General features: G+C 34.3%; 1 protein-coding gene across 1 annotated transcript; it reads right to left on the reverse strand.

Annotated features, from left to right (window-relative positions):
• Positions 1-17,652: 17,652 nt before the first annotated feature.
• On the reverse strand, positions 17,653-19,442 carry LOC112020154 (stemmadenine O-acetyltransferase). The gene has a single exon (XM_024052710.2). The coding sequence runs from the start codon at positions 19,382-19,384 to the stop codon at positions 18,080-18,082; it is 1,305 nt and encodes a 434-aa protein (XP_023908478.1). The 5' UTR covers positions 19,385-19,442; the 3' UTR covers positions 17,653-18,079.
• Positions 19,443-21,000: the final 1,558 nt, after the last annotated feature.

Genomic DNA, 21,000 nt, shown 5'->3' on the forward strand with positions numbered 1-21,000 from the left:
CCCATCCAGGCCGGGTGGCGGGTCTGCTACTTTGAAAAATTGAGTATTTGGTTCGAGTTCAGGCCTCAAGATTCCTGACCTGAAGGACCCGATTTGACCTAAATATTTATCAAAATGGAATAAAACCCATTCAGCTCCCTTTAGATCAGATCTATATTATTCAAGTCAACCATCTCAAATTATCGTTTCTCAGGCTTCACGGTACTTCTTCTTTAGTTCTTAGGCCTGATTTACCACCTTTGCAGTAGCAGCGTCTCTAGCTTACCTCCAATGCTGATTCGCCTTTGTTACTGCTCATTGTGGCGTAATGGGTTCTTACTTTTCTCTTTCTCATAGTTTGATTTTCATTTTCATCTCTCCTTCTTTCTTTGTTTCAGGCTTTCAATCTCATATGTAAAGTTGTGATTTACAACTATGTTTTATATTGGCTTTATTCCATGACAAAATGTGTTGTAATTACTTTAATTCATTTCCTTGTATTTTGTGAGATTTAATTGTATTGGGTTTAGTATCAAGTTAATGAAGACTCAAGCTTTATTGAAGATCAGTGGATCTCGCGGGTGTGTTGCTGGAAGCTAACCCGCGAAAGAGTCATGTGAGAAGCACATGACTGGAAACTAAAGAGTCGTGTCAAGCTGTTGTTTTCGCGAGTGTCTCGCAGGTAAGGCCTTCCCACGAGATAGTCGTGAAACATTCTGCTTAAAGGATTTTAATGAGTGACTTTCTTACCCTTCATCCATACTATATATACCCTCATTACCCACAAATTTTGTTGAGGCTATTCAGAGAGAAAAAACCCTAGAGAGGTTTTCTAAAACACACACACCCATCTTTTGAGAGAGAGCTACTCATCCTTAGTGAGAAATCATTGTAGTCTCTTCTCCATCCCTCTCCCATTATCATAGCTTGAGAGGAGATTTGTACCCAAACACAACCCACACCTATTCAGAGTGTAGAGAGTGTTTTGGAGTTGCTGGGAAGCATTAGAAGAAGCCAAGGATGGCAGATGCAACATGGAGCTTGTTGCGGGATCCGGAGGACTAAGACAAGACACAATTCCGAGAAGCCTTGTTGGAGTAGGAGCTTGGAGGGCTTAGGTACATCGGGTAGATTAGGCTTGGAGGGTCTCTTGCTAACCCATGTATCCCAATTGATTGTCTAGTGGATCGATTTTTGCTTGGAGGGCGACGGAGAGGTTTTTCGCCGAGTTCTTCGGTTTCCTCTTCAAAAATACGTCTTGGTGTTTTTTGTGTTTGCATCATTCTTCCATACTCTTTTATGTTCCATTATATTGCTGTGTTGTTTAGTTTATGGATTGGAGTAGCTTATTTGTTCATCAGCTTGTATTTACACTATTCCGCACTTAGTATTAAGTAAGTGTAAAATCTATCGAGCCGTAATTTTAATTGGGGGTCTAAATTGCTCTTGTATTTTCAACACATTTTTGAGCTTTCATTATAGATCTCTGGATTTGTTGTCTTGTTGGTGCTATTTGTTTTCAATTTTGTCGTTTTAGTCTCATGGGTCTTTGGATTGTGGATGTTTGCTGCTATATTTCTCTCTGTGCTTCTGTTTGTGTTCTTCACTTCTTTGGGTTTATGATTGTGACTCTATGCAGAGTTAGACTTTCAGTGTTTTTTATTTGATTTCTCTACGTTTTTCCTTCAAATTCAAAGTCACCCTACGACTTCAACCACCTAACCGATAACTCGAGCCATGGGGTTCGACCCGATTATTTGGTTGGAAATGGGTCCATTATTCTTACACCTGATTCAATTGGGTTGGGTATGGGTTAACCTGAAACCTAATCCGACCCAACCCTATGGACAGCCTTACCCCCAAGCACTTTGTGCACGGGAATGTGCCAATTCAATTATAAGGCCTATGACAAAAGCATGGAAGTTAGAATCATACAAAAGCATGTGAGTTGAATGTCATTTAGCATGATTAATTTGATAAGATATGGTTGGGACTTATAACTAATAGGACTATAGGAGTAACATCCATTGCACTATCTTAATTCTTAAGGAGAAATTTATTTAAAAAAATATCTTCTAAGGGAATAAAATCATTGTTGTGATGCTTCGAGTTGATTAGATTATTTCAGTGTGTGTTATGTAGATATATATACTAAGTCCCATATCAAGTATTTACTATTTCGAACTTGATTATATAAGTGATTGTAAGGAACTTTAATAACAACTCATTTTAGGGTATAATTGTCTGCCCGTGGCTAGAATTTAAATCCTGTTTAAGTTGGTTATGGCCTTAATTGACAAATTTTGAGTCGTGAGAATGTTTCTACATCATATTTGTATTTTCAAGTTTTTTTGTGCATTTGTGCCTATTTTTCTTTTAATTTTTTTTTTCTTTGTACATATTGTTTATTTTGGAAATCTTTCTAAAGCTATAATATATTTTTACTATCATTCATATATGAGAATATTATCTGGTGGCTCTTTCTTATAAATTAGTTAGTATTTGAGTTTTTGCTTTCACAACAATAACATAGATATGGCTAATCCTTCCTCATGCCATGACAAATTAATTACACCATGAGGCTTTAGACTTAACTAACAAATTTTGTTTTTTGAGGGGAACCTAACTAACAAAAAGAATATGATATATTACGTATATTTTGTGCACATGCACTTCTATTCACTGCTGGCTCCACGTTAGAGCTAGGGTAGTCACAGGATCACCCTGACTTGGAAAAAAAAAAATCATTATTATGTATAAAATTTAAAAATTTTATGATTTTTCTACCCTCAAAAAATGTGTGACCACCCTAAATTTTTTTAAGTTGAATATAATTAAACTTTGGACAAAGTTTAGCAACAAATTAACTTGGTTGTAGATTAAGGCTACAACTCCACTCGATATATATATATATATATATATATTTCTTTTTTTTTAAATTTTAATGGATACGAATTTTGACAAATTCACAATTAAATTACATTTTTTTCTTATATTATCTATGCTTGCAAAACTTCAAGAAGATCAAAGATCAATAGTGAAAGTTCAATATGGGTATGAAACACCCTTGAACGTTTAGACCCCAAATTATAAAAATATCAATTCAAGTTTTATATCAAACAATTAATGTGCGGAACATGATAATAAGCCAATAACAGAATTGATAGACAATCTAAGCCAAATATAAACACATCAGCAGCAGTAAATATAAGGCAAAGAGAAAGGGAAGAACGATGCAAACACATGGACAACACACGATGTGTTATTTAAGAGGAAACCGAAGTCCTCGGCGTAAAACCTCTCCGTCCCCCTCTAAACGGTGATAAAATCCACTAAAGAATGTAGTTGGGATACATGAATAGCAGAAAACCCTCTAAGCCTAATCTATCCAGGTACCTAAGTCCTCCAAGCTTCTTGCTACAACGAGGTTACGCCGAACCTATTTCTTCTTTAGCTTCCCGGATTCCGCTACTTGACCATAGTATCAACCAATGTATATTGGTTCCTTCCAAACTTTTTTCCTCAGCACCAAATAAACCTTCTCACAAACGTGGGTGTGGTAAGATAAAGATTTGGTAAAAGGTCTCTCAAGGGTATGACAATGGAGAGGAAGAAAGTAGAGGAATTTGTAGAGTTTCTTAGATGAAGATTGGGGATGAGGCAATCTTGTTTTTCTCTAGAGTTTTCTTTCACAAAATTCTCTCTAGAAGCTCTCCACATTTAGTGGGTATAAGGGTATATATATAGTGAGGTGATATGAGAGTACGAAGAGACAGATTTTTGCCAAACAGGGTAAATTGGCGGCTTGGTCTCGCGGCTTATCCAAGTCGCGTAATCAAGTCACGATGTAATGGCCTGGCTAGCCTGGGACTTTTGTCCTGTAGTGCGACAGCTGGCGCCACCCTTCATCTTCCCTGCGTGCATCTCACGTGCCTGAAGTCGGCGACTTACAGCCACGAGCCACCCACGAGTCCTAACCGCGAAGATTTGGTTCTTTGCACATACTTGAGCTTTTCTTCACAACTTCTCACACACTACTCTTGCAATAATCCCACCTAAATACAGCATTACTAAGTGCTTAAATTACAAGCAAATTGGCACGGAATAAAGCCAACAAGATGGTTGATAAATTTCAACCTTACAAATAGCTTATGCCATCAATCAAATGTTTAAATTTTGAGTTTTTGTAGTCTAAAATTATACGCAAAAAATAAGTTTATAGATCAAATAGTTAAAAACATCCGATTGACATGAAATTTAACATATGTTTTAAGAACATAAAGAACATACAATTCAATGGTTAGATTTTCAAAATATGTAGCCATGTTAATTTGTTTAGTGAAAGTTGTAGTCTTAAGTTACAACTAAGTTTATAATCAAAGTTTGTAAGGAAGAAGAGTGCAAACACAAGATAACACGCCGATGTATTATCAAAGAGGAAACTGAAGTACTCGGTGAAAAACCTCTCCGCCGCCCTCCAAGTGGTAAATCGATCCACTAGAGAATAAGTTGGAGTACACGAATAACAAAAGACCCTCCAAGCCTAGTCTACCCTATGTACTCGAGCCCTTTAAGCTCCTACTACCAACTGACTTCGCCAAGGCTTGTCTTCTCTAGCTTTTTGGATCACGCAATTCAGCCTAATTGCATCCACCAAACAAATGGCTTCTTCCAATACTTCCCAGCGGTACCAAAACCTCACTTTACACTCAGAATGGGTGTGGTAAGTGTTTGAGCTATCAACCTCTCAAGGATTTGGAAATGGAGAGGTTGGAGTTGAGGAAAACAATATGGATTGTGTAGAGAATTGTGGGTATGACAATCTCTAACTCTCAAAGGTTTTGTGGCTAGGGTTTTCCCTCTGGAAGCACTTCTCAACATATGTGGGTAATGATGGTATATATAGTGTGGGTGAGGATGTAGTGGAGTAGATATGACAAAATAGCAAAACAGAATATTTCGCAAGTATCTCACGGGAAGGCCTTACCCGCGAGACACTCGCAAAAACTAGCTGTCACCATCCTGCCATGACTTTTCGCATTCCGGTCATTTGCTGAGCATATGCTTCACTTCACGGGAAGGCAACTCACGAGCTACCTGCGAAAACATCTTTGGTTTTCGATTTTCCTTGAGGCTTCACGCTCTTTCTCACACACACAACCTTTACAAAGAAATCCTACATACAATACAGGGTATGTAAGATTGAACAAAATTACAATTAAATTTGGTACGAAATTAAAGCCAACACAAAATAGTTGTAAATCACAACTTTACATCTATTCTAAAACTGCTTTGCCTTTTCCTCTAAATTAAAACAATTGATATCTTATCTCATGTACCAATCTCAGACATATTAACCCAAAATTGGTTGAATATTCTATTTATATTGCATTTCACGCAAATACCAAAGGATAATCAAATTTGGTATCCACTACGATCGGGCATTATAGGGGTGTCTAATAGCTTTTCACATGTAATCAAGCCCCTTGAATATATGTTCAAGTTCATGACACAGTTCAAGTTTCCCTAAAACCGGTTTTGCTTACATAGCACAGCTTCCAAGAAGTTCAAGTTTCTCTTTTCTTTTGATTCTTTTAAGAGCTTGAAACTTAGAGCAATGAGGTCTAAGATGACCAAAGGCACCATAATGGTGATAGACAATGTGTTTCGGTCCACTAAGCTTTTTGGGGAAGGATTTAGCAACATGGTTTTGTTCTCTTTTCAACTTTGGACATTGAGGTCTTATATGGCCAATCACACCACAATGGTGGCAAGTTAGAACAAACTTAGATCCATCCAAAACCTTAGGTTGAGACCTAAATAGAGGCTTTGGCTTAAGAACCTTTCTCTCCACCTTTTGATTTCTTTTGTGTGGAGGAATGTACACCGACTTGTCCTTTGAGGTAGAACACACAATAGGCATAAAATCGGGTACCACAACATGATTGCAACAAATATTATCATCATTTTTAGCAATAGGTTCAACAATCAAACACTTGACATGCATTTTAAAAGATTCATTTTCACATTTTAGCTCATCAACTAGTTTGTTAGACAAAACAAGTTTAACATCCAAGTCCATATTCAAACATTCAAACTCCTTTAGTTTTTCAAGAAAATGTTCAACAAGTTTCTTATACTTTTCAACCAATTTATTGGATTAATTGAGCTTAACAATCAAATTATCATTTTCACAAATGAACATGCTAAAATTCTCATGAAACTTATTAGCAATTTTCTGCAAGAGTTTGACATTGGGAATATCAATAACACCCATAGATTCATGTAACATGTCATCACAATTATGAGGATTAACACTCATAGAGTCATTTAAAAAAAAAACATGGCATGTTACACTCAACAACATCCAAAACATCTATAAAAGCATACAAAATACTATCCATAGCAAAATACATAAGGGGTTAAGAATCACACTTAGGTAATGAAACCAAAACAAGTGTACCCGCTTTGATACCAATTGAAAACTCAAATTTGAGTGAAAATACAAGAGCTTGTTTAGACCTCCAATTAGAATATATGGCTAAATTGCTTTTACTCTTACTTAATCAAAGTGCGGAATAAGAGTAAATGTGCGCAATGAATCAACACTACTCTAGTGTATAAACATGAACAACAAACACTAAAAGTAAAGCACAAGAGTAAGGGAAGAGAGATGCAAACACAAGATAACACCAAGACGTGTTATAGAAGAGGAAATCGAAGAACTTGACGAAAAACTTCTCCGCGACCCTCCAAGTTGAAATCGATCCACTAGAGAATAAAGTTGGAGTACACGAATAACAAAAAACCCTCAAAGCCTAGTCTACCCAATGTACTTGATCCCTCCAAACTCCTACTACCAACAAACTTCTCGGAGTCATGTCTTCTTTAACATTCCGAACCTCGTAATACGCCCGATTGCATCCACTAAGCCTCACTGGCTTCTTTTGGCAAATCCCCAAAGCTTCTCAAACTCTAAAACACTATTTACACTCTGAATAGGTTTGAGTTGTGTTTGTGTACAATTCTCCTCTCAAGGTATGACAATGAGAGAGGGAAGAAGAAGAGGCTACAATGAATTCTCATTAAGGATGAGTAGCTTTCTCCCTAAAAGATGGGTGTGTTGTGTTGTAGAAAACCTATCTAGGATTTTTCTCTGAATAGCCTCTCATACTTTTGTGGGTAATGAGGGTATATATAGTATGGGTGAAGGGTAAGAAAGTCACACTTAAAAATCCTCTAGGCAGAGAGTTTCACAAGTATCTTTCGGGTTAGCCCTTCTCGCGAGGTACTTGCAAAACAGATAGCTTGGCACAACTCTTTAGCTTTCAGCATGTGCTTTTCATGTGGCTCTTTTGCGAGTAGGCTTCTCGTGAGAAACTCGCGAAATCCACTTGTTCATCCAATACATGCTCGATTCTTCACCAACTTAATACTAAACCCAATACAATAAAACTCACAAAATACAAGGAACAAAATTAAAGCAAATACAACACTTTTTGTTATGGAATAAAGCCAACATAAAACATAATTGTAAACCACAACTTTACAAGGTTATAGGAGCTAAACTTGGGAATAACCAAGTTTTAAATTCAGGTGACCAATCTGTGAGGGATTGCAACATCAGCTCCTTGTTTCTTTGGTTTAATTGGGCCAAACCCACATGAATGGGTTACATTGTGTTAGTGCTTCCCAAATTGATGATTCAACCAATTATATCTTCCCCCTTGGATCAATGGATTTACATGGAATCACAACTTATTTTATTAAAATAAAAAAATAGAAAATCATAATAAAAAAAAATGATTTTATTGTATAATTTAAAACTTGAATTTTACATCAAGTAGAAAATTACAAAGTCTTGGTCCTTGATACAATCCAAGAATTCATGGTCTTAGTCTTAATTGTCAATACCGTATTTTGTTTGGCCTTTGATTCATATGCAAAGATTTCAGTTTGAGCATTAAAAATTCCCAAAATTGTATTTCTCGTTTGGAAAATTAGGAATTGCATGAAATACATTAATATGTCTCGATCAAATGTTGGATGCACCAACTTGATGATTTAGAAGCCCAATATTCCATAATTAATACCCTTGTAGACCTAACTTTGACCAAACTAATATATAATCAATAGCCAAATGAACTAAAAAATTCATTCGACCACCAAATTCCACATCAATTTAACTAAATCCACCTTTTAAAATTATTTGACCAAGTTTATCCAACCTTTATCGAGATTTGACTAAATTTGACTATTCGATTGTTACATATTTGTGCTAATGTGGAAGGACATGAAATTTCCTTTTAAAATGACTGTGCATGAGCCCAAATTGGAGTTGAAATGGGCAAGATAATGCAAAAATAGTGAAAATATAACCAAAAGACTTGGCCATTTTTGATAGTGACATAAAACTTGATTATGGTTTAAGTAATATTAAATCATAATCAAACAACGTTGCATTGGAAAAAATGAGGTGTCATTGGAAAGTTCTAGTGATAAAATTTAATTTGACTTGCTTGGAGTCCAAAAGAATTCACAAAAAATAAAGAGAATTTACAAGAAATACCAAAATGGGATTTTTGGACAAAAACTTGTGTTTAGGATTCTTTCAAAGCCTATATACCTTGCCAAATTCAAAACCAAGTGCTACAAAGTAAGAATATTTTGAAAATTTAGCTCACAAGCTTTCCAACGATATCTTATTTGGCCCAAATCGATGTCCAGAAGGCCACAAAGCAAGTTCGTCAAAGTGGAAGAAATTGGACAAAACTTATTTTTACGAACTTGCGCTTACATCAATTTTAGGCTGGGTTAATGCGAGATTATAGTTTGGGCCCATAACTCTTTTCGGCCTGGTTCAAATTCAACGAGCAAATGAGCCCTTCTGCCAACTTTTTCAAAAAGCCCAAAATTCCCCTCATGACTTTCCTCAGTCACTACTTTTCCTTGTCTTCTTTCTTGTTCAAAAATTTTCACCTTTTTGTTGTTTAAAAGTATCTTATGGTTGGATATGAGATTTTGAGTTCAACTTTTGCCTACATTAAAAACTAATCGGTATTTTCGTTTGATGATAAAAAGTTATTATTAGGAACAGACGTCATAGGTTAAAACTTTTTAATTTTTTTTTTCTTCAAAACAAATGGAGCATAATATTATTTCTTTGTGAAAATTATAGTATATATAGCATTGCGTTTTCATCAAGATTCTGGCAAGCTGTACAATCCCATGTAATGCTTGAGGACTTGCACTAGTTTCCTAAATCTCGCAGACACACCATGTGTAAAGCAATTCAAATTCAATGTAACAAACTTCATTTTTTTATTTACAATTTTGTGTTGAAGTATTAAGTTGTGACTTGTGTATGAAATTTATTGCATTGTAGCACTATCGAAAGCAATTATGCCTCTTGTACCTTTCGGTTTTGCTTTTTGTGAATTTTGGACTCGTAGGATTATCACTAGTGAATCCGTCTTCTATAAATTCATGACTTGGGTTTTACTTTATAGGTTTTTGGTGTCAATAGGACCAACAAACTTTGAGGCCTAAGGTGATATATTTAAATGAAGCATTTTTGTTATTATCTAAATAATATTTAACTAGTTTTTAATATCAAAATTTTTTATAACAAAAATTCAGTCTTTTTGTCTTGTAATATGTTTTTTGTTTGCTTGAAGAAATGGTAAAACTATAACAAATTTTACTATAAAAAACTTACAAATGATTTAGCAATAAAGACAAGACTTGATGAAGTCCATTGGCAACTATAGCTTGGAGGGCTCAAGTACTTTGTAGGGCTCAAGTACTTTGTGTAGCTTAGCCTTGAAGGGTCTTTGTGTACTCATGTCCTTAAACTGATTTGCTAGTGGATTATTTCGAGTTGTCGAGCTGCGAAAGGGTTTTTCAATTGGGTTTTTCCTCTTCGATAACTTTTAATGGTTAATTTTATAAAAAAATATTATCTTCATTGGTTATTTGATCTAGAGGATTTATTTGACTATAGTAATATTCATGATGAGAGAAAAATTAGACTCGCTTTGTACAAACTTAGTGAGTAAACCTTACCTTGTGTTAGTGGGAAAAAATATAGTTTGATAGAATTTGATAAGGTAAAGACAAAATTCGTTCATGTCCAAGGGTGAAAAAGATGTTTGCTATCAAATTTTATCATTTGGGTTGTGATGAACTATTGTCATATACAAAGCAAGATTATTGGCCAAGAAGTTTATACTTGAATTATTTTGAAGAGCCATACATTTCACCATTAAGGGTGGAGTTGTATGTTGAAGAAAATAATTTTCTTAAAGATTATGTAGAAGTCAAAGAAGAAAAGTATAGAGATTTTTGTGGAAATTAATGAAGGCCTCATTATGGACGAAAATCCTAAAATCAAGATTGTTGATGCCATATTTTGTTTGGTCTTGGTTAGCATGTCAAAATGTCAGTTCTAGCCCTAAAAAGCGAAAATAATGCTTTTAAAACGTAAGAAAATAGGGAAATGTATGGAAAAAAAACTTTTTATTTCGATCAGGCCCTTGATCAATCAATCTAATGATTCAAGAGTTCAAAATCTCAAACTTGCCATTTTTGGCTATGTTTGACCAATGTTGCCTAACCTTAACTGAGACTAGTCAAAATATCGACTTTTTGATCAAATCATCTGATTGGAGTAAATTTTTATTCATCTTAAAGATTATCAAAATCCCTTTAAAATTACATTTTATGGGCCAAAATCAGAGCAAAATGGATAAAATATCAAGAAAAAAAATCATAATTAAATGTATTATTTTTCGAGTAAAGGGTTGTTTTTTGGACGTTTTCATGCAAACAACTGTACTAATCTACCCACAAATAGTATGATCTTCCTGAACTAGATTGAAGCTTGATGGGTTAGCTACCTTTCGTAAAAAGGCATGACTATATCTTCTCTAGATTGGGAGAAATGATTTTTTCAAGAATAGTGCTATTAAATTTATACACTGCTTCACATCTCTTCTAGATGCAATATCTCAACACAGTAACTTCGGATTGCATGAGGTTAGAGTATATGGAAACTATACATCCAGACCACTTCATGGAAACCAAGTTGGAAGAAATTAGAGCTTCCAAAAACCTCTGAACAACGGCCCAAAAACAGGGTTGGAAAGGAGGAAAAAGCCATAAATTGAAAAACATTAAAGTAAGTGGATAAGAGGATAATCAAACAATTGAAAGTGCTTTGCAAATATAAATTTGTATTGATTGAATAATGAGTACAATTCTCTGTTTTTGATCCCTTTTCAAAAGAATAATCCTTTGATTCTGTATTCTTTGTAATCTTGACTCAAACATGAAATCTTCTTCACTTTGATCAAAAGATGGATCGAACGATCTTCAAAACGAATCTTTGGCTCTGAGCTTGTAAGAGATTTGTTGTCCTTCAAGTTCTTTGAATGTGAAGGCTTTTGGGTTTAAGTTTTTCGGGGCTTTAGAGGCTTGATCTGTTGAACTTCAATGATTTAGGGTTTTTTGAAGTTTATGGAGGCTTTTGAGCTTAATTCCAATAGAGCTTTAAGTCTTGGAAGAAAGATTCAAATGAATTTCTTTGAATGTTCTTTGTGTGTTCTTGAGACAGAACTTCTCCAGAACTTTGACGCCTTGAAACAATTGTGTGGAATTAGAGGAGGCATGCCCTCTATTTATAGTGGTTTGAAAGGATGAATCCCACTTTAAATTGATCTCATTAAAGATAAGTAGTAGATTCTTATTGGCTCAAAGTTAAAGAGTCCCACTAGAACTTGTTACTTGCAGATAATTATCTCTATTTTTTTATATTTATTTTAATAGAGATGAAAATTAACTATTATCATTCCAATTTAATTAGGATATATATCTCTATTTAATTAGGCCAATTATAAAATGCCACATCAAAATTTAGTGATAAATTCTATATATGTATATATATGTCATTAAATTAAATAAATCAAGTGCTGAAATGTGTCATTTAGGATGATAATTATCTTAATTAAATAGAGATAGATATCCTAATTAAATTGGAATGATAATATTTAGTAATTATCTATATTAATATAAATAAAAAATAGAGATAATTATCTACAAGTAACAAGTTCTAGTGGGACTCTTCAACTTTAAGCCAATAAGAATCTACTACTTATCTTTATTGAGATTAATTTAAAGTGGGATTCATCATTTGAAATTGAAAGCTCAATTAACAAGTAATTATAAAGCACAAGGAGTAAGGGAAGAGAGATGTAAATACAGATAACATCACGATATGTTATTGAAAAGGAAAATCGAAGTACTCGGTGTAAAAATCTTACGCGGCCCTCCGAACCGAAATGATCCACTAGTGAATAAAGTTGGAGTACAAGGATATCAAAAAGACCCTTCAAGCCTAATCTACCCACTGTACTTGAATCCTCCAAGTTCTAACTCCCAATGGACTTCACTGAGTCATATATTCACTAATTATCTAGATCCTGCAATTAGCTCTAATTGCATCCACCAAAGAATGGCTTCATCCAATGCTTCCTAAAGGCACCAAAACAACTTACAACACTCAAATTGGGTGTGGTATGTATTTAGGCTAAGAACCTCTCAATGAGTATGGAATTTAGAGAGGCAAGAGTAGAGGAAAACTAAGAGAATTGTGTAGAGGATTGTGGGTGTTCAATGTCTAACTCTCAAAATGGGTTTCTTGGATTTTCGCTCTGATATTCTCCTTGCAATTTCATGGGTAATGTGGGCTTTTATAGTGTGGGTAAAAAAATGAGGAAAGCACACTAAAACAGATTGGTAGTGCATCTTGCAGGTCATCTCATAGGTTGGCCAAGTCGTGAGATGAGTCGCGAGATGACTTCTGGCTCTTGACTCTTCAGCTTCCAACATGTGCTTCTCATGTGACCTTTTGCAAGTTATCTACTCGCAAACCAGTCATGAGTTGCCCTATTCTTCACAGTTTTTCGCCAATTTCACACACTCAACTTTTACATTAAATCCTACAAACATATAGGGAAATGATTGAGGAAATACAATCAATTTTGACACGAAATTAATGCCAACAAAATATAATTGAAAATTACAACTTTACAGAAACCACTATAAATAGAGGGCATACCACCTCTCATTCCATACAATTTTTTCAAGACGTCAAAACTCTAGAGAAATTCTCCCTCAAGAACATGAAGAACATTCAAAGAAATTCTTTTGAATCTTTCTTCCAAGACTTGAAGTTCTATTGGATTTAAGCTCAAAAGCCTTCATAAACTTAAAAAATCCCTAAATCATTGAAGTGCAAATGATTAAGCCTACAAAACCTCGAAGAATTTCAACCCAAAATCCTTCAAATTCGAAGAGTCTCCGAAGAACATTCAAAGAACTTGAAGTATAACAAATTTCTAACAAGCTCAAACCTAGAGATTCGTTGTGAAGATCGTTTAATCCATCTTCCAACCAAAGTGAAAAAGGTTTCGTGTTCGAGTTAAGATTACAAAGAAGATAGAATTAGAGGATTATTCTTTTGTAAAAGAATAAAAAATAGAGAATTGTATTCACTATTCAATTAATTCAAATTATATTTGCAAAGAATTTTCAATTGTTTGATTTTCCAACTTGAGAAATTTTGTGTTTACAGGGTGATGTGGAGGGAGCACACCCCTGTAACCGCCTGGTGTGAGGGGGTGCAAAGGGGGATATGTCCCCTCCTCACCTCTATATATATAAATAAATACCCCCCTCATCTTGAAAAATCATGCACAAAAATTCCCAAAAATTCATTTCTCCCTCTTTTTCTTTAGGCTTTTCTTTAGACATATTTTCCCTCTCCTCCTTCTTAGAAAACCCCTAAACCAAAAACTCAAGCCTCTTTTCTTCCGATTTTTTCACCTTCAAAGACCCATAGGGGAGCTTCCAAAGCTATTTGTGAACGGTAGAATGGTGTAGTTCCTCCTCTAGCTACACCATCTTCCCTTTTTGTGTTGTAAATACTACTATTCATCTATGAACATCTCTCTTTTATTTTTTTATATATTATGTCTTTACATTTGTGCCATTATATTTATGTCTCTTTGAATGTTCAAATATGTGTGTAAAACACCTTGAAAGTTTAGACCCCAAAATTACAAATTACCAATTCAAGCTTATTATCAAACAATGTATGTGTGGAATATGAGAATAAGCTAAAATAGAATTGATAAAACAATCTAAACCAAATAAAACCATTACCACAGCAAAAATTAAATGGCAAAGATTAAGGGAAGAGAGATGCAAACAAAAAAACAACACAACGATGTGTTATCGAAGAGGAAATTGAAGTTCTCGACGTAAAACCTCTCCGCCGCTCTCCAAGCGGTCAATAATCCACTAGAAAATTAAGTTGGGATACGTGAATAGTAGAAGACCCTCCAAGCCTAACCTACCCAGTGTACCTAAGCCCTCCAAGCTTCTTGCTTCAATGAGGTTGCGTCGAACCTTTGTTTTCTCTAGCTTATTGGATTTTGCTATAGCCTATAGTATTAACCAATATCAATTGGTCTCTTCCTAACTGCTTTCTAAGTACCAAATAACATTCTCACAGATATAGGTATGGTGAAAAAAGGATTTGGCTAAATGTACCTCTCAAGAATGTAACGATGGAGAGGGTGAGAGTAGAGGAATTTGGAAAATCAAAGGATGAAGATTATGGATGAGTCAATCTTGTTTTTCTCTAGGGTTTTTCTCTCAAAATTCTCTCTAGAAGCTCTTAACATTTCATAGGTATAAGGGGTATTTATACTGGTGTGTGTTTGGAATGCGAAAAGTCAGTTTGTCCCAAACAGAATGGTCTGGTGACTTAGCATCGCGACTTGATTGAGTCGCAAGTCTAAGTCGCCAGTTAACAGCCTAGCCAGATTGGAAGTTTTGTCCTATAGTGCTCTAGCTAGCGTGACTCTTCAGCTCCCCTGCATGCTTCACACGTGTGCCTTTTTTGCCAACTTGCAAGTCGCAAGCCAGTCGCGAGATCCAGTTGTGAGGCCCTGCTAAATTGCACACTTTTGAGCTTTTCTTCACACTCTCTCACACACTACCCTTACTTGATTCCCACCTAAATACAGGGTTTCTAAATGCTGAATTACAAGTAAATTGGCACGAAATAAAGCCAACAAAATGGTTGATTAAATTCAACCTTAGACTCTTTATGTTTGTGCTCTTTTCTTTCCAAGCATTATATACTTGTTATACAACTTGCTTTTCTTTCTCACCCTTTTTCATTTGATGTCTTCTCCCTTTAAATCCCTTGGATTTAAAGGAAGAAAACAACTCAAACATTTTTGGTAAACCTTCATCTTCCTAACTAGATGGTATGTGAAAAAATATTCTTGTGCACGACTAATCTGAGTGGGAAAATGAAGATTTGACATAGGTGGGTTCTCCTTAAATGAATCTTAAACTTGTTTCCAAGCCTTAAATATGGGAATGCTTTCGAGAATTGGGATAGGTTCATGCGAAAGAGGGTTTCCTAAAACTCCCTTTTCCCTCCAAGAGAAGCCCCTTATTAGGTTCTCTTCCAACAAAGCTTAAACGTTAGTTTTAAAGTAAACTTTTTTTTTTCCAAAAGTAATGGGATTTCCACAAAAGAAAACACTCATCTTTTCAAAAGAAAATTAGAGGGTTCTTTTTATGCAAGTTGCTTTGAATCTTTTAAAATGACACAGTTTTGTTGAGGTTTGTGCTTGTCATTCACTTCCATTGAATCAATAGACTATTATCAAGCTTACGCGCTCCCCTCTTCTCCTAATCATCTTTGCTTTTGTTGTGTTGTGCATGAGAATGAAACTTGGAGAATAAAATGGACCTGAGTCCAAAAGGTGACATCTTTTTATCTTTTCTCTTTTTATTTTATTTTGTACACATTCACATGTTACATGCGTATTAAATATATATTCGCATGATAACTATGCATATTCTTTTCTTGTAATAGCTCTCTCACATGTTATGTATATCTTATTTACATGTTTTTTTGGTATATATTTCTTGCCATAAATATTAGAGAAATGCTATGCCCATAATATTTTCACAACAAATCCTAAGTGGTAGGTTATTATTGGTTGTTATTGTTGGGGTAAAAAAGTAATCTCAGTGATAGGTTCAAATTTGAACCAATAACAACTAACCACCTATGATTTGTTGTGAAAATATTATGAAAATGTTGTGGATGTATTAAATATATATTCACATGATAACTATACATATTCGTTTCTTGTAATATCTCTCTCACATGTTATGTATATATTATTTACATGTTTTGTTTGTATACATTTCTTGCCATAAATATTAGAGAAATGCTATGTCCATAATATTTTCACAACAAATCCTAAGTGGCAGGTTGTTACTGGTTGTTATTGTTAGGGCAAAAAAGTAATCTCAATGATAGGTTCAAATTTGAACCAATAACAACTAACTACCTATGATTTGTTATGAAAATGTTGTGAACGTAGCATTTTTCTAAACATTAACATGATACTTTATACATAAATAAATACTAATAGGATTTGTATATATATTTGTTTTGTACAAAACCCTTTTAAAAAATAAAAAGTATTTAGTTTGTTTTCCTAAAATCTGTACGTTGTGGTTAAATTAAAATAATGTACTATTCTTTGGATAGGTGGTGTGGGATACATAACACTCACACCTGTAACTAAACTCTAGAGTCTAAAAATCTTTGGTTCGAGATGTCAATTTACCTTAATTAATTAATAACCCTTGAATCGATTTTTTAGTTAATTAGGTAAAACAAATTCGATAAATAGGTGACCAATCAAACCTAATTCAAAGCTAGCGGTTGGTGGTGACTCATAAAAATAAAACCAAGAAAAGAGATTGACACACACCCACATCTCACCGTAGAAACACATGCATAAATAAAATATGTCACTAGAGTAGCCAATGTGTGAAACTTCGAGCAAAGGACATTTCAAGAGGAATGGAAAATTGCCGAGCGTCCACAAAGATTAATGTGGAGGAGATTAATGAATATCCTAGAATACATAGAGATCTTGAAGTCAAGATGGTAAAAACCATTGAGGAAGAAATTATAGAGGAAGTTGTCAACGATCTCAATGAAGTCAAGTTAGATATTTTCAAAGTTAAAGCTCCTATTCTTTTGGTGGGAGACATCGAACCAAAGTTTATTGATTTTGTTGGGGTTGAAAGATTTGATTCAATTATCAACTCTTATTTGATAAGTTTTGTCAATTGCATGAAGACTGTGGAAAAAGAATTTTAGGGTTTGTTTGGTACATGTGTTTAAATAACAGTTTTTAGTTTTTTTGAAAATATGTATAATGTTGTTTAAAAATTGAAAACATGTATTTAAAATAGTGTACCAAACAGGACCTTAATTTTCTCAATAGATGAGTTTAAAGTTTGGCAAGAAAACAAAGAAGATGAAGTGCTCAAAATATTTGCTTTTTTGGCATGAAAGATTTTAGGTCTCAACTATTAACTCAAGGACGAGTTTTTTTTAAGTGGATAGGTCTGATGTAGTACATGATCTACAAGTAGACTTTGTTATTAATTAGTTTTGGAATTTAATTTTCAAAAATTTAGGTTTAGAATATTTATTTCCTTGTTTTATTTTATGTGCATTTAATGGGGTTCTGAGGGACAAACAATGTGGTCATATTAAATTATGCTGACCCTTATCCAAAGTTTATAAAGATAATACATATCTCACACACCTGAATAATTAACATAAACATAGTAGTACATTGAGTTGACGTAACTACTATGGAATACACATTTGATTCGGTAATTTCTGTTGTACATAGTGTGTACGTACACACACATACTGCATTCAAACAATTGAAATCGTGATTTTCAAGTTACGATTTTAACTTGAAATCATAGAATATCGTTTGTTTGCACGCAGTATGCGTATATACACATACTGTGTACAATAATAAAAAAGAAAAAAAAGAGAAGAAGGTAGAAAATGATTTATACTCGCTTTTCAATCCATTTGACTCGAGAGAAAAAAACCAAAGAGAGTAAGATTTTCAGTTTGATAGACATTAAACAGGAAGGGAAATGTTATCTTTTACTCGTTTACTCCCACGCGTTAATTCTTCAGATGAATACCTGGTAGAGAAACAAAGGTGAGGAACTCCTCATCGCTTTCAAATTTAGCCATTTCTTCCTTCTTCAAGCTAACATATGCTTCTATTCCATCACCTGAAGGAGTATCTATGAAGAAAACCAAGTTTTTGAAAGTAAGGGCAGGTGAGCCAACCCAGATAGGCCTTCCCCAACCAAAATCAGTTTCATACAGAGGAAACCTGCACAAACTGGTGAAACTAAATGTAACCATCTCTCCTTTGGTGAATCTTGAAGCACGGTCTCTCATGAAACTCAAGTGTTGGCTTCCTTCTCCGAGTTTCTTCACGTAATCTTTGTCGATTTTACTTATTCCCTCTCGAACCTGGCGCACGATACCTTGCCCTTCGTCCCCATTTTTCAAAATCGGAATTGTTATGGCAATGGAAAAAAGATTTCCGAAAGATGATTGTGGTTGTGGTGGGTCGGTTCTTGGACGCAGATTCACTGCATGATTCACTGTGTATAGCTTCTCTGGTCCTGATTCATCCTTAGTTGCAGCAACAAAGCGTGTCCATATGAAGGTTGATAAGGCTTCAACGCGTGAAGGTTGTTTCTGATTCTCAAGGCCTTCATTGTCTGCATATTTTGCTCTAAGAGTTTCTATCATGGAAACATCAAACACATACCTCTTTGTTATTATATTCTCCTTTATGATGCCGAAACCAGAAGCATATCCGGATAAGTCCTTTGGTGGGAAGAGTGTAGCCGCTTCAAAATGCGGAGACTCAATGTTATCATCTCCAAATGTAGTAGCTGCCCAAATCTTGAGGAACACGAAGAATGATAACGCGTCTGCAATCTTATGCGACATGCAAGCTCCAATACCAATTGCACCGCACTCAAACACGTTGAGTTGGACTCCGAATGTTGTATCAGTGAGAGCATCGAGTTCAAAAGGGACTAACTTGTTGAGTTCACCAGGAATTGGATTGTTGATAACATCAGAGAGTTTGCACTTCACTTGTGTTTTCACGTAAGGAATCCCTTCATCGTTGCAATGTATGAAAGGGTTCTCTTTGAAGCGTCCAGCTAGTGGATAGTATTTGGTTAAGACCTCTGACAGAGAGTTCTTAAGGCGGTTGGATATGTCATCGATGTTGAATTCGATGTCAGAATGATCTGGTGCAAAGAAGAGGACCATAGGATTATAGACTGGAGGAGATAGTTGATCATTGAAGGAGAGTTTGTAATGGGTAAGGTGGTCAGGTGTTGGAGAAAAAGGCTTAATTATCTCTTTAGAGATTACTTCAATGCTCAATGTTGCCATAATGAAAACCAATTCAAACGACTAGGCTGCTTGTTCTAATTGTTTGATTGTGTGTATGTGTGCAATTTTCTGTTCAGTAACAGTGGACTTAAATAGAGCTTGCAGGCGGGGAAATGGGTCCAATGAAATGAAAACAAAAATGAAATTAAACAAAGCATTACCTCACACTTCCAGCTCATAGAGTATTAATTGAAGGTATCAATTTTTTTTTTTTTTTTGGGTGCCAAATTGCAAATTATTCATTTAATTAAAGTTTGGAAGTTTTTGAATTTTAAATTTTGAAGTTTCAAAATTTAGATTTTATTATCTAAAGTTTTATTTCATTGTATTAGCTGCCCCTCCATCTATATTTTTCCGGTAACTATTACATAAGTTTGACATGTGTGTTTATTATGCAATATCCTTTTAATTATATAATTATTTCAATATTTTTAAGCAACAAAAATGGTATGGTATTATCTTATTGGACAAACTAAATATGTGTGGCAAATTTATGTGACACTTAACATAAAATTTGAACATAAAAACTGTTGATGTAAACGGATTTGAACTTTAGGGTGTGAGATCTAAATTCTAAAACTTATATAAGACTGTAAAATCTAAACATCCCTAAAAATTTAGGGGTATTGTTTGCAATTTAGCAAATTTTTTTACATAGAATAATCATACGATTGACTCAGCAAGTTTATTGCAAGACTTTTCTTAATCATTTGCTAGCTGTTTCAATCATCTTTCTCGGTTGTTACTTTTTACTTGGAAATGGATCAAATTAAGAATTTTTTTTTTTTTTTTTTTGAGAATTTAATAAGACCATTGGTATGACTTTTAATGGCCCTCCTTAATACACGTACTAGATTACAGTATTTCAGATTGCATCTCATTCATTAGGGGTTGGGTGCATGTTTCACTCATCGATTTTTGTTGTAGCCCAGATCTTTGGTTTTAAGAAAACTGTCCTATTCCAACTGTCCTATAATTTAAACTTTACACTATAATAGACATAGAATAGAAGCAAGACATCGACCACAATGTATTATAATCTCAAGGTCAAGTTGAATATGTGTATATATATATATATATATAATGTCAAACGTGTGGATTATATCAATCATTTTTTTTTTTTTTTTTGAGGAGGGACTATATCAATCATTATAATTAATTAAATATAGATAAAATATAGTTAATCCAGTTCCTAGTTGTTAAAAACAATTGCATATGCATCAGGGGAGGTTTTATGTAGTGAAAGCCCGGTGTGAGACTAGGTTAATATAGCTCTTAAAATAAATTATTACAATAACTTAAAGGTTTTTTTTTTTTATTTTTTTGAGAAGAACAATAATTTAAAGTAAACAATGAATTTATTTTTTTGAGAAGAACAATAATTTAAAGTAAACAATGAATTTATTTTAATTTTTCGAAGCTTTGATAACAAAGTTTCACTTGTAAAAACTATAGTAATAATATCAATATACTTATAGTGTGTTATACCACGAAAGTAGGTATATTATAATGTTTAATACTTGCATTAATTCAACATTATACATATTTTCACACACTTTTTCACCCACACGTATTTTCAAAAAATACAAATAACGTTATTAAAACAACATTACCAA

The sequence above is a fragment of the Quercus suber genome, unplaced genomic scaffold (assembly GCF_002906115.3).
Source record: "Quercus suber isolate HL8 unplaced genomic scaffold, Cork oak 2.0 scaffold_159, whole genome shotgun sequence".
NCBI lineage: Eukaryota > Viridiplantae > Streptophyta > Magnoliopsida > Fagales > Fagaceae > Quercus > Quercus suber.

What these genes read in the sequence shown, in the direction of transcription:
- LOC112020154 (XM_024052710.2), bottom strand. Translation starts at nt 19,384, where the DNA reads ATGGCAACATTGAGCATTGAAGTAATCTCTAAAGAGATAATTAAGCCT.